This window comes from Ptychodera flava, chromosome 6 (assembly GCF_041260155.1).
Source record: "Ptychodera flava strain L36383 chromosome 6, AS_Pfla_20210202, whole genome shotgun sequence".
In the NCBI taxonomy this organism is placed as follows: Eukaryota; Metazoa; Hemichordata; class Enteropneusta; family Ptychoderidae; genus Ptychodera; species Ptychodera flava.
The window spans coordinates 42581832-42596439 of record NC_091933.1 but is presented as its reverse complement, the minus strand read 5'-3'; the positions used below and the strand labels follow the sequence as shown (position 1 = coordinate 42596439).

At 40.1% G+C, this 14608-nt stretch overlaps 2 protein-coding genes across 3 annotated transcripts in view; both read right to left on the bottom strand.

The window, feature by feature from the left end:
• Nucleotides 1-14608, bottom strand: part of LOC139135890 (actin nucleation-promoting factor WASL-like) — a 570409-nt gene that overhangs the window by 476938 nt on the left and 78863 nt on the right. The window lies entirely within an intron of this gene.
• The window catches only part of LOC139135857 (protocadherin Fat 4-like), a 107351-nt gene that overhangs the window by 39352 nt on the left and 53391 nt on the right, over nt 1-14608 (bottom strand). The window contains 5 exon segments of the mRNA XM_070703606.1: nt 9294-9527; nt 9809-10063; nt 11337-11451; nt 11860-12116; nt 12571-12667. Of these exon segments, the coding sequence (XP_070559707.1) occupies nt 9294-9527; nt 9809-10063; nt 11337-11451; nt 11860-12116; nt 12571-12667 (958 nt within the window).

Below are 14608 nucleotides of genomic sequence, written 5' to 3'. Positions count from 1 at the left end.
CAGTATTACCGCCCTGCAGAAATGCATTGAGCACTATACTTTGCCTGCATTGACAAGCAAACCATTTTCGTATATATATATATATAATATATATATATATATATATATATATATGCCTATATATGCCTATATATATGCCTATATATATGCTTATATATATATATATATATATATATATATAATATATATATATATATCCCATGGTATTTTTCTCTGTTTGACGTCATCGTATACGAGTGTTTTTCGCGGATCCGTACAACTTCGAGCCGAAGGCGAGAAGTTGTGCGGCTCCGCGAAAAACACGAGTATACGATGACGTCAAACAGAGAAAAATTCCATGGGATTATATATTTATCACATGAACAGTCTTCTTATTTTTCTTTGATGTGGATGGATCAAAATTATTGTAACAAATTACATGATTTTTATCGCGATTTTGTGTTTTATTTACGCGGATTACTTACATTTAATGAGTAAAGCGGTCCGTCACCCAGGAGATGTGCAAATGTTTACAGGCATACTTTCATTCATAAATCCCATTAACCTAAAAATTTGATACATGGAATGGTGTCTCCACCAATCAGACATACGGATTCGGTCAATTGCGCGTGTCAATCATTGTCTCGCGCTGGAGTGATGCCAAGGCAAGTCTGCCATCGGCGGACATAGCTTTCACCGCGCTGGCGACGGATAACGATAGTATTTTGAGTTATTTAGAATATTTAGAATTATATTTATAAAGCGAATGCAACGGCACGATCGAAACAGTAGTTGTCATTCTTACAGATGCTGTGGCTTTTAAAATATCACAAGTTTACGGCCTTGGCGAGCCCGAAAGTTTCAGATCGATGACACACAGCGTACACTTGTAGTGGGCACTGCCGTCACCGGTCTCCGCCGCACCGCACCGGAAGCCATCTCAGTCGTCAAAAATTGAATGTTTTCGTCATACGGACTTTGTTATTTGCTGTGACACATATATCGCCCGTAGGTACTTCCCAATTTTGTTACTTGACGGGAACTCTGTTCTGTTGTGAGTGTTGTCCTAGTCAACTTTCGAAATGCATCGGATTCTACAGCGTTGCACTGCAGAGTTTACGCTGTACAGTTTGACAGCTTAGGCTTGATTCCGATCGAGAAACAACAGAATAGTATTCAGTGAGTATTTGTGTAATGAAGGAAATTTATCGTTGTTCTTCGATATTTGTGCCTTCTATGTCGCTTTCCCGAAGTTTATACAGTATTCATATATTAAGTTGAACTTTCGTTGAGGTGTATCTTTCGGGTTTATCGCCAACCGGGATCGCCAGGTACGACGTCGCTTGGCGATCGCCAGGTACGACGATCCCGGGGGGGGTAACTCCATGGCTAATAGTACGGGGGGCTCCGCACGAACATGGAAACCCAAACTGTTGTGATACCAGTTTTGAGCAAAAAACCCTACCCTTTCTGATACCTAGTTGTGGAAACGCAGCTATCTCTTGGCGGGGAGCGTGAGTTGCAATGTGAGTACGAGTGGCGGGGTTGACCTTTGACCCGCATAGCAACTAACGGTACCCCGCCAACAGATAGCTGCGTTTCCACAGCTATCTGATACCACAAGGGTCAATCCTAGGTCCGTTGTTATTTTTGCTTTTTATTAATGATTTATCATTATGTGCCGATACTCCAACTTTACACATGTATGCTGATGATCAAAATTTACTGGCAAGTGGAAAATCTATTGATGATGTTATTGAAAAAAATGAATAATTCAGTTTTGCCAATTTCCAATTGGATAACGGCAAATTCAATGTGCATTAATGTCAGCAAAACAAAGTATCTTCTGGTAACGAATTCTCACAAGTTGAATAGTTTAAAAGAGTCAAACCAATCGTTGTCTATTTGTATTAATGAAACTGAAATTTCTCGTAGCAATCACGGAAAAATATTAGGAGTAACTATTGATGAATGCTTATCATGGAACGACCATATAGAATTTCTTTGTAAGACTCTTAGTAAGAGAATAAGTCTTTTGTTAAGATTACGTCCTTTTATTCCGATGAACCATCGTCTTGTTTTGTATAATGGATTAATTCAGAGCACTATTGACTATTGTTGTGTTGTATGGGGAAATACCACAGCAAAAAATCTTGACAAAATTTTCATATTACAAAAGAGAGCGTTACGTATTCTGTTTGAATTGCCTATAATTACCCTTCAGTCAGTTTGTTTTCTTCGTTAAATGTCATGTCTGTTAGACAAAGAATTGTATACTTTATGGCAAATGAATGTTAACTTTCAGGTGCTTCTAAAAGAATATATAACAAAGAACATTCCGCTGTAATCTTATTTATTTATTTTTGCCAGTTTTGTGACTTGTTAATTATCGAGCCCTGGTAAAAATTACTCATTTGAGTAACTCGGACGCTCATTAAAAGTGCAGGGCTCGAAATTAGCGGTAGTCCCGCGTCCACAGACTACCAACTTTTGCTGGGCTACCAAAGTCCAGGAAATGGTAGCCCAAATGGACTACCAAAGCCTGGGACATAAACTTCAGTCGGTACTTTGCGTGCCATGTCTGGTCTTTCACTTCTGGATGTGCACGGCCAATGAAAATGTATTTTCATGGTATTTTGATCAAAATGTATCAATCACAAACTCCTCCCTACTACAGAAAGCCCATGGTCTGTTTTAGCCCTGCTGAGAAGGTGGTGGTCATTGCCATGATGAGTACATGTATCAAATATTGGCATGCAACTCTGAGAATGAAACAAGTTGTCAATTCAATGATAGGTCACCAAACTTTTCGGTGTCACTGTCGTCAATTATACCAGTTTCCTTTGGGTAATAAAGGTGTGCAAGTATTCCCATCATATGACTAACAAATTCACTTTATGGGCAGAATCTTGAAAAAAATAGGTTTTCTTCTCTTGTTAATGAAAAAACCCTAAATTAAATATGCATGGACAACCAGTCATTGTCACTGGGCTACCAACTTCAGAAAATGGTAGCCCAAGTGGACTACCAGTGAAAAAAGTTAATTTCGAGCCCTGAAGTGTAAATAAATAAATAAATACCATACGTATACAGATACGACTCCCTCGCTTGCGTACCAGGGGTACCAACAGTCAAACCGACAGATCGGAAATATTGATGGTAGATCTGGGATGTAGATACATGGGTTTCCAGTGTTGACAGCATGATTTTTTAACAAATGTCAGTTTGTGTTTAAAACCGGACCCTTTCTCATACCAACACCTCGTGAAAAGTATACCCTTTCTGATACCAAACAGTGCAAAAAAACGACCCCTTTCGCGCGGACCCTCCCCGTATAGCCATCTATGGGAGTTACCCCCCCCCCCCCCCCCGGACGACGATATCCACATTGAGCCTTGCGACTGGAGCCGTGAAGTTACTGAGCAAACGATCGACGGTATCCTCATTCGATTCTTGGGAATAGTAAAGCTTTAGCGACTCGAAATTTCGTTGGGATGCCTTCTATGTTTCCGTATCTGGATTTATCGGGTCACCTTTTTGTCAAAATGCCATCAGAGTACGGCATCGATCACGACAAATCGGTCTGTGTCGCGATGTGCACGTACGAACGGTACCATTGCAGGAAAAAAGTTCCGGTTGACAACAGCGGTAATATGGATTTCTTATCTGTGCTGCATGGTGTACGTCACACAGGTGGAGCTACGGGCCAGTTCATGTGATAAATAAATAAATAAATATATATATATATATATATATATATATATATTATATATATATATATATATATATATATATATATATATATATATATATGAACGACGTATGTGGTTCGACTGGTCCGATGCAAAGTGCTAAAAAACAAAATTAAATCGGAATATATAAGGGTTGCTGGAAAAATGATTTTACAATTTCATCTCTCTACAACGGTGTTCGCTGGACTCAGTCGTCAGGAGACTGAGCGTGTGAATATACATCAACAAGGGGTACACATGTAGCTATTTACGCAGATGGTGGAATGTTGCTTGGGATCGACAGTTGTTGCATAAAAGTCTTTTGCTACCATTATGAATATTCATCTACAAGGAGAGAAGTGATTTGCATAGAGGAATATATTTTAAAGTTAGTTGTTGCATAACAATGCCTTGCTTGCATTGCTGAGGATACATGTTGGTTTCTTTTGTTGTTCCAGCGTTAGGCAGCCCTATCTTAATGCTTGTTCTAAGCGTTAGGCAGCCGTATCTTAATGCTTGTTCTAAGCGTTAGGTAGACTTGGTTCAAGTCTGTGATTTGTGAATGTTTGAGTGGAGTGAACGCAATGATTTGTATTCTGCTTTCATGTGAAACGCGCGCGTGAGTGGACGCGATGAGTAGGGTGAACGCGATGAGTGAAGTGAACGCTATACAGCGGAGTTTCACCCGGAATCACAGACTTGGCTTTCTTGCAGGGTTTGCGTTGCTATAAATTATTCATGAGATGACGTTTCTTTACTCATATATTATTCATAAGATGACATCACTAAATTTTACACATTGGGAGGAGTTACCAATTGACCCAAACGAGACGTGCATAAAACTCACATGGCGTTGTTGACAATGTCGAGTGCGATCACTCCCACAAAAGTCAGCACGACCTCTGTTGTATCACCGAAAACGCGTGAATCCGGCAGAAACTAACTCACTACTGCGCAGACTCAAACGGACGCATTCAATCGCTGGGAAAACCTGGCGTGAGCTGCCAAATTCCGTATGAAATAGGAGAGACACAAGAGAAACTATTATAAATCATTTTATTTTTTTTTAAGCCCGGCTCGAAATGGACCGGGATCAGGATTAGTGCCAAGTTTGGGTGGGCGTTTTGGGGCATGGTTCTGCATAATGAGTCTGCGATCGTTGGCATTATCTGCGTAATCTGTTTGCTCTCAAATCACACTCAGGCTTGGGTACGTACACTGCAGCCTTCGTTTCCCGGTTCGTTTCAGTTATGCCATGGCAATACTCGAAAAAAAAGAAAGAAAGGAAACTAGGAAGGAAAAGGAACACGTCAGGAAAATGGTAGAAAATAGGTAAACAGCGACGTCATGACCGATCACAAAAAATAAAGGAAATTCACGGAAGGGTCGAGACTTCCTTGAATCTCGTGTATCACGATATTTGTAATAGCGATCGCGGTTAGTTGCTCGGTTGCTTGGCGGCGGGGTGATATCGAAAAATTATCACGAGTTACGTTTATTTTCGGAGCAATTGCAAGTTTTGCTCGAAACGGTTGTTAACCTTCAACTGGAATCAATGACAGACTGGGTTCCTCTCCGTCTTTCATTCTACCTCCATGGTTATTGAAGGAATTAAAGTCCAGCTTTTGACGAAATATTATTACGATGTAGCGCGGAATCAATGAGCTGTCCTCAGACACGCGTATCCCAAAGTGTTTACAAGTAGATTGGGTGATGGCGCTTACTTGCTCATCTTGAACTGAAAGATTGAATGTTTCAACTGTTCAAATATCTTACAATTTTTGTTAGATTCTCATCACAGAAGTCCAAATGTAACTGGGATAATCGGTATGTCAAAATCTTACTAGTACCAGCCCTCCGAACACGACATGTCATTTCCACGTGTAAAAACACGTGTACATACGGCCGTTTTCGGGGCCAGCATATATATCCCAAACAACTGTTCAGTACCGTCAAGTTCGGCCGTAGATTTGGAAGGGGAAGTTTTTGAAAACGTGGATCTCTTCGAAACACAGAACAGTTCTCTTCTTCCACTGTGAATTAGCAAAACAGACATGTTTCGAACAAATCACTTGTCCTTCATCAGTGTCCACACTTGATCTGACAGAAAGATCCAAATGCAGGCATTTAAACAGCTGGAGGTGTGAACAAACTTGAGGTGTGAAAACGTTTCATTGTCACAGAAAATGTGTTAAGTGTGGACATTGAACTGTCCACTGACTCTCAGAATGTCACCATAGATGGGTGGGATCTCATATTTTCCAACATTGGCGTTGAGTGGTGGATTGTTTACATTAATGTACATGGCCTCTAATAATCTTCTTTTGTCCACGTGTTGTTCTTTATCGATGACTTTGACTGACAAAGAAGACAATTCTGGAGGTTTGTGTTTACTTTCTGAAATATGTTGTCGGATAGCTGATTGATATTTTTTCTTGTGTTCTTCAAAGCGTTCCCTAAGAGGTCTACTGGTCTCCCCTATGTAATAGGCATTGCACCCCGGTGTTGCACAATCTATTTGGTAGATGACGTCTTTCATGTTCTCTTTCTTATTCTTATCTTTGGGTTTGACCAGGATATCTCGAAGTGTGTTGCTGCTTTTGAAGTATGTCTGTATTCCTCTCTTTTGTAGTGTATTTCGGATTCTTTCACTGGTGCCTTCGATGTATGGTATTACGATGAAACCTTTGCTGTTACTGTGTTCCTGGTTGATGGTTCTTTGCTTGTCTTTGGTCGATTTGATGGTACTTGACCTTGATCTGGCCCATGTCGGAAAACCATTCTGTTTTAAAACATGGCTTATATGTTCAAATTCCTTCTTCTGTCTTCTTGATTTGTGCATACGTTTTCAGCCCTGTTAAACAGTGACCTTGGTACTGACAACTTTGCATTTAGTGCATGATTACTGTTCCATTGTAGATATAGATCGGTATGTGTTGGCTTCCTGTACACTGTGGTCTTCACCTTGCCGTCAATTAATGGAGTGACTTGGTGTCCAAGAAAGGGATGCTTCCATCAGCTTCTGGTTGCTCCATGGTGAATTGTATGCAGCTATCTCTACTATTGATGTAATCATGGAACTCTTTTACTTTGTCCTTCCTTATTGCTGTGTTGGTATCATCAACATATCTGTACCACCAGAGAGGTGCCAGGTCGGTGTTTATATTGGCAAGAGCCTCGTTTTCAAACATTTCCATGTAGAGATTGGCGACTATGGGAGATATCGGTGAACCCATTGCAGCACCATGACATTGACGATAGAAGTTGCTGTTGTAAACGAAAAACGTGTTGTCGAGACAGAATTCTAGAAGTTTGCAGATACTGGCAGTTGACATCGTGGTTCTATTTTGAAGGGTGTCATCATCTTGTAATCGTTGCTGGATACATTTTAAAGCCTTGTCTGTGGGTATAGAAGTAAACAAGGCACTGACATCAAAAGAAACAATTGTGTAGTCTGGTGGGATGACTTTGTTCTTCATTTTATTGACAAACTCTGTGGTATCCTTGATGTGGTGTGGTGATTTTCCCACTAACGGACCAATAATTCGACTGACAATAATTAAATTGATCATGGAGGCTACCGCCATGTTTTGATGGTTATTTTCGATGCCATTCTCAGTGCAAACTACGGACTCTGTTTACGCGCTTTTCGCTAGAAAACATCCTACTACGAGTAAGCTTACGGACTAGTCCTCTTGCTAAGTCACGTCTAAATATGGTTCACTTTCGTGATATAATTGCACCATAAACGCTAGCAAAAGAGTTGATGGCAACACAAAGTTTTCACCCTTCGCCTGCTGATATAAGTCTAAGTTTACATATAGTTTGTTTACATCGTAATTGTTCTCGTATGCACAGCAAATGTTTGACCAGTTTACGCCTCTGCGCGTCACCGAATGATTGACAATTGTTTGAATCATGGAACGACTGTCTCCTGAGGGCCATTCCCATTGTTCAGAAAGCGATTTTTCCCCTAATCATCGTAGTTTTAAAAAACTTTGTGAAACTTTGCAGATACCTGTATGGCCTAGGTGTTTATGAAACAGTCTATGTTCATGGTATGCCAATAATATATGTTTGAGAATCGGTTAGGCCAATTTTCACGGAGCGGTCTACCTAGCTATTGCCAGTTGTCACTCAAGCGCCATTATGAATTTTCAATAAGTTAGGGGCTTTTATACCCGCACACCGGTTTAAATTCACCGACTTGAACCACAGGGGCTCACAAATGGCTATATAAGTCAATATTACAGCGTTTTTCTTTCTTTTTCAATGTTACAAATAAACTAGCTGAGCCTGAGAGCACAACACTTGTGTAGCTGTATTTTGTGTAGCTTGTATTGGCATGTATAGTGCGCCCTCAATAGGGAGTGTGATCATATGTAAATGCGACCTTTGGTTCCGTGACCTCTAGCCATGCCTACTTCCCTCTCCATATGGCCGGCCATGCGTACAGACGTGGCTGTGTTTACTGACGTATTTGTGTTTACTGTACTAGTACAGTAAGCATAGCGAGGACAGGAAGTAGGAATGGCTAGAGGTCACGGAACTAAAGGTCGCATTTACATATGATCACACTCCCTATTGAGGGCGCACTATACATGCCAATACAAGCTACACAAAATACAGCTACACAAGTGTTGTGCTCTTCAGGCTCAGCTAGTTTATTTGTAACATTGAAAAAGAAAGAAAAACGCTGTAATATTGACTTATATAGCCATTTGTGAGCCCCTGTGGTTAGGCAGCCCTATCTTAATGCTTGTTCTAAGCGTTAGGCACCCTATCTTAATTCTTGTTCTAAGCGTTAGGCAGCCCTATCTTAATGCTTGTTCTAAGCGTTAGGCAGCCCTATCTTAATGCTTGTTCTAAGCGTTTCAAAGAAATAATAGATATAATACAGATTATTATTTCATTGGAGCTTGGTAGAAAAATCGACACTGACTGGCAAAAATTCCAATGGCACTTTTATGTCAAGTCGATGGTTCAAACGTTTATTGTGAATGTTTTTACAGAAGAAACCTGGCAGAAAAACACCTCCTAGTATTTAGATAACCATCACTTTTTCTCTTGCTAATAACCAGCGGATCTAAACTCAGCGCATCCCTCTATAATGCTGAAATGCTTAATCAGCCTAACAATTTAATTACAACTTGTAAATTTGAAGAACACATTTGCTGCAATACGCATTTACAAACCAACACATCGGGAATCTGAATGAGGATGCTTGAAATTTCTGTTGAAACTCTAATTTTGTTCAACACAAAGCCCCAAGTTGATAATTCATTGTAGAGCACTTAAAGTCGGGGAGTATGCGTACTGTAATACAGTTCAGTCCTGAGTTGAATGGCTAAAACGCTGTAACAACAAAGTCAACAAAACCTTAGACTTTTATCACAAGAGAGTACATTAATGTAGTGGTGTAAACAGCTGTCACAAATGAATAAAACCATTTTCTCATTCAAAGTGTTTATGTAAGTATCGGCTAATCACTGTGATTCTTTAGTGATTACACATTGAATAAATCGAATGACATGTATTTTTATGTTAGGGATACAATTGAAATTTAACTTTAGACTCACTCACCAATGTTTTCCAGCGCTTCTACGTTGAAGGCCGTTGCCAGGCACTGTGGTGTATTGTCGTTGACATCACTCACAGTAACTGATAACGTGGCAGTTGCTGATTGGCCGCCACCGTCGATAACTTTGAGAATAAGCTGATAGTTGTCTTCGACCTCTCTGTCTAGGGGACTGGTGAGAATGATTTCACCAGTGGTTGGATCCAGGGCAAATTTTGTCATTCCTGATACTGGGACAGCTGTGTATTGGTAAAAGAATATGTAATTGACGCAGCGATGAAATGTGTAGCGTGTGTCCGACAATATCTGTGCCCAATGATATCTCAAGAAAACAGTGAAAGTGTGTTTTTACGTAGGCATGCATATCAGTGGTAACATTGCAAAATATTGGTGCAAGTATCCGACCAATGTCTGGCCAACCTTTTAACATCTGTATGAATCATACAGCTTTGCTTTCACGTAATTTCATGCATGTGTGAATGGGAAAGGATCGCAGGTATTAGAGATGCCGTATGCATACCTGAAATTTTACTGTAAGATGAAATACCGTGGGTCTCTTCATCGCCGTCGGTTGCGTGAGCGGACGCGTCCCCTATCACCGTACCAACGGTTTCATCCTCTTGAATGGTGACATCAAAATCGGCGAGGGTTGGAACGAAGTCGTTGAAAGGCAGTAGGTTCACCGTTATTGTCAAGAATCTTGTCTCCGTTCCGTCAGTTACAGAAATCTCCAGGGTGTAAACTCTGGCCGTGGCAGGATCGTCATAATCCAATGCTGTAAGGAAATCAGAATCATTGAAATAATATCTCTTACACCTTCTTGGACAAATTTTATAATTTCTACAAAGAGTCCCACGCATAACTGTTGTGACACCCAACCTTGACTTTGTACCTTGCCACGTGTACCTTGCACAGACACGAAAGGTTATAATCACGTGACACTATTATGCAACTAGAATATGTGTCTGACAGGAAACCATCATTTGCTTTAGTTTGCTTTGAGGGAACAATCGTTTTTTTACGGGGAGGAGGTCGGTGGAACTTGAGCGACAAATGAAATGTAAAAAGCGACCCCCTCCAAATCAAATTTCTAAAATTTGACACCCCCCAAATTCATCAATTGTAAAATGTGACCCCCCTCCCCAATCAGATTTGATTCATTAACCCTTCATACCCTATGGGCCTGGGCTGAAAAATTAGGCCCTTTAAAAGTGTTTGCAAGAAAAAGAGTTACCACCTCAATTTTCATGCACAAAAAACGGCGACCCTAATAGCTTCTCATAGACTATTCATAGATTGTGTACGGAGGACCAAGCAACATTTCAGTGAAATTCCGAAGTCAAGTTTTTTCCATAACTCCCATACAAACCTTTGTAAAATTTGACCCCCTTCATATCATTGATTGTAAAATTTGACCCCCCTAAAACGGTTTCGTAAAAGTCAACCCCCCTGATTTCCACCGACCCCCTCCCTGTAAAAAACGAATGCTCCTTAAATCAAACACAAATGCCACCTAGAATAAGAAATTGTTATTGAGAAAGATAATTGTATACAGCATCAGTGTTGTAAATGGATTAAAATATTACCGTAATTACTGATAATTAAGAACTTTGCTATTATTACACCTTTATGTCAAGCATTTCATTATTGTTACCAATAAAACCTCACAATATTCAAACGTTGTGACACTCGTCTCTTTTAAGAAGACGTCTGGGGATGCTGGCTTTATCGCAATTATTTAGTGTACGAGGTGAGGTTCTTGTAGACATTCCATTGCATTAGATGGAAAAAAATGTTCGCTTTACAGGAACGCGTGTTCGAATAAGAAAAGTATCAGTAATCAATTACAGGAACACCGAGTATTGGTCTACCGTACGACGGTTACATGTCGTATTGTGGTACATAATCTTGGAACTAACTGCTCGCCATGGGTCGGACGACTTCAGATTCGATACAATGTAGCACCTGGTATATTATCAAGGGGAAAATAAGCAATTAAAATAGTATTTAAGAGAGCTATCATACAAAGTTAATTCTGACTTACATACCTGTGGACAGTGTAACTTCACCAGTCACGGAATCAATGCTGAACCCGGTGACGGGTGACGGGATGTCATACGTAAGAGACGAACCATCCGGGTCAATACAGTCAATATCTTCGACCTATGAGAAACGAGGGGTGACAAATTATATTATTAAAATATTTTCCTTGTTGATATATCAATTTGGATAAAACCATCATCCTAATAAAATTTATGATAATCTTTTAATATTCTTGCTCTGTCCTCAGGTCTGTCCGCACACAATATAGACCAAAGGGTACCATGATCGAAGCAAACATGCATTTCTATTGCACGATTTTTACAAACTGAAGCGATACATAAGCTTTTTTTTTCGGAAGTCTCCTCTGTTTTTTTATACTCTTCTCAGAGTCGATCACTAAAAAAACACATCGGTATGTTGCAGAAAAATATTGCTGTGTTTTGTGGCAATGTTGCGATAGGCATTAAACGCAGATATATACATGGCGGTAAATGGTCGAGCAGTACTGTTTATAAATCGATGACTTACTAAAGCTCCTGATATAGCGACGTTTTCCACCAGCTGAATTACTATGCTTTCCGATGGACAGTCGATGGGAGCATCACCAGTGACGTCAGTAACCGTGACTGTGACAGTGGTGGTAGCCGAACGCTTTGGACTAACTCCTTTGTCTTCGGCCAAGATGGTAAGAAGAACCGGACTTCCGGTCTGTTCGTAATCTACTTCGTTCTTGACAGTAACGGTACCGTTGACGTCAATGGCGAAATTGTCGTATGCATCCCCGTCTGAAACAAATTAATGTATTGAATTAGGTAAACTACATCGCAAGACAATCAAAGTAAACAAGAACCAATTGCAACTGTGAATAAGAAAAAAGTATTACCTCTTTAAGAGGAACAAACTACACGATATGATCAAACCATAACTATTACCCGGAAATTTCAACGTACCAGAAACATACGAATCAAACTATTAAGATATTAACGGATTACTGAGATCTACTCTCTCGTCATCGTCTATGTATTGTAGATACAACCACATTGATTTCCCCTTTGGTATCTAGTAATCAGGTGCAAATCGTGAGTATACCTAATTTCAAGAATTGTCACAATTTTTCCGAATCTGTGTCTGTCCTCAGTTTTACAGAAAAATCTGGACAAATTATGAGTGTTATTACTTTTGTGATTAATTAGAGAAAAGCGTAAGAAAAACTTGAATCAGACCTGAGAAAACACGTACCTATGATCGAATACTCAACTTCTCCCTGTGAACCTATGTCACCATCCGTGGCAGTGATGGAAAATACACTGGTCCCATAGGGCAAGTCCTCTACTGTCTGAAAGAAACGAGACAGAAAGTTTTAATTGAATAATTAAAACCCTATCATCATTATTTGCAGTTAGAGTCCGTTCATTGTACATTTATATAATTAATAGCGCGTTAAAATTGGCTCTCATAACACTTTGTGAAGTATTGTTCATTAATTTTTGTGAAGTTGGCTTTCATCAAATTGCTTTCCGTCTGTTTGTATTTGGTGTACAAATGCCGCTGATAATAGGTTTACATAGGTCGTTTGCACCAAAGCTTGTGAACGCCTTCGGTTATGTGAGTATAGGTGAAATTGTTCACGCACTATGCACACACAACTTACTGTGACAGTAGCTGGCACTGTGGCTCCGAACACAGGGTCATACTCATTGACAGGTTCCACGGTTATATAAACTGTTGCTGTAGCGGTTTGACCACTAGGTCCAGGCCCGTCGGCAATGTGTACCACAAGTGTATAACTGTCGTTGTAGGTAACACGGTCAACGGGGTCAATCTGGATTGGATCCCTCAGTTCAAGTTGTTTGTTTGGAATGTTCAACTGAAACTGGCTGACTCCCACTGTACCAAGGGACTCAGTAGTGTCTCCAGAAGCAATGGTAAAATCGAAACTGGTGACGTCATCAGAATCAAGATCAACGATATCAAACTGCACCAATAGTGTTCCAGCGGTGTCATCTTCTCGGACAGTAACAGGGTTTATTGTTCCGAGAGTCGGCGGATTGTCGTTTACATCTAGAACGTCTATCACAACATCAACTGTGCCGGATCTCTGTGGTGTACCAGAATCACTGACTTTGCATCTCAGAGTGTAGGTCTGCTGTGTTTCGTAATCAAGCTTCGACTTTAATGTAAAATCACCGGTTGCTGCGTTCAGTGCGAAAATATTCTGTCCACTTGTCGCTGTAAAACGATTAAAATCATATTACACACGAATAACGAATAAAAAATGTGATGACCAGTGTTCATCAGAACGTCACACTGCTTGTGTTTTGTCATGTTTTTTTAAATGGAAAAAGAACGAATTCCTCTCGTCTGAACGCACAATACTTTGAGAATAAAGTACACTACACTTACACGAGGAAGAATACATTACTGATGTGAACTTGTAAAATGTATACTTACGTGAAAATGAGATGATTTCATGAAGCAGTAAGCCATCATCTCCTCTGTCACTGTCATCAACAGGCAACGTAAAAAATGCCGTAGCGATGGCTTGATCTTCTGATACTGACACTGCGTACGGTGAACCGGGAAAAGATGGCGTAAATTCGTTCACGCCTTTCACCTGAGACGTGGAGAGACATTTCAATGTTATGAACACACTTCAGAACCCATGGAAAGTGAAACATAATATGGATACAGTCTTTGTATGGTATTTCGAGTTTTCTATGAGCCAAAGTGTTTTACTTCATCAGACAATCTGAATTGTTGGGCCCTAATACCTCTGCTTTGAACTTTGATAATTTCGTATGTTAATGGAGAAATTGCGTCATGTCTGTAGTATCTTGTTCACGGACAACTCAACCAAAAACGTAATATGAACACAGTCTTTGTATAGTATTATGAGTTTTCGATGAGCCAGAGTGCTTTACTCCATGGGATAATTCATATCACGAGATTTCTGTTCACGGATAACTAAAAATATTTCAGGCATCCACTGTACTGCAGTAAGTTCGAAAGATAATCAATTTTAAAGACAGCTTACACAAGAAACTGTGTTTTGAGTGCTTTGTCTTTCATTTTGGACACCTCGCTCAAACACTTTCCACTCACCTGAACCGACACCTGGGCAGTGCTTGTTTTGCCTCCAGAGTCAGTGGCCTGTACCGTCAAAATATAGAAGTCTACGGTCAGCGCTTCGTAGTCCAGAACTCCATTTGTAATGAGAGAGGTACCACTTATATCAAATTTGTTGGCAGGAGAGGCATCATCACCGCTGATGATAGAT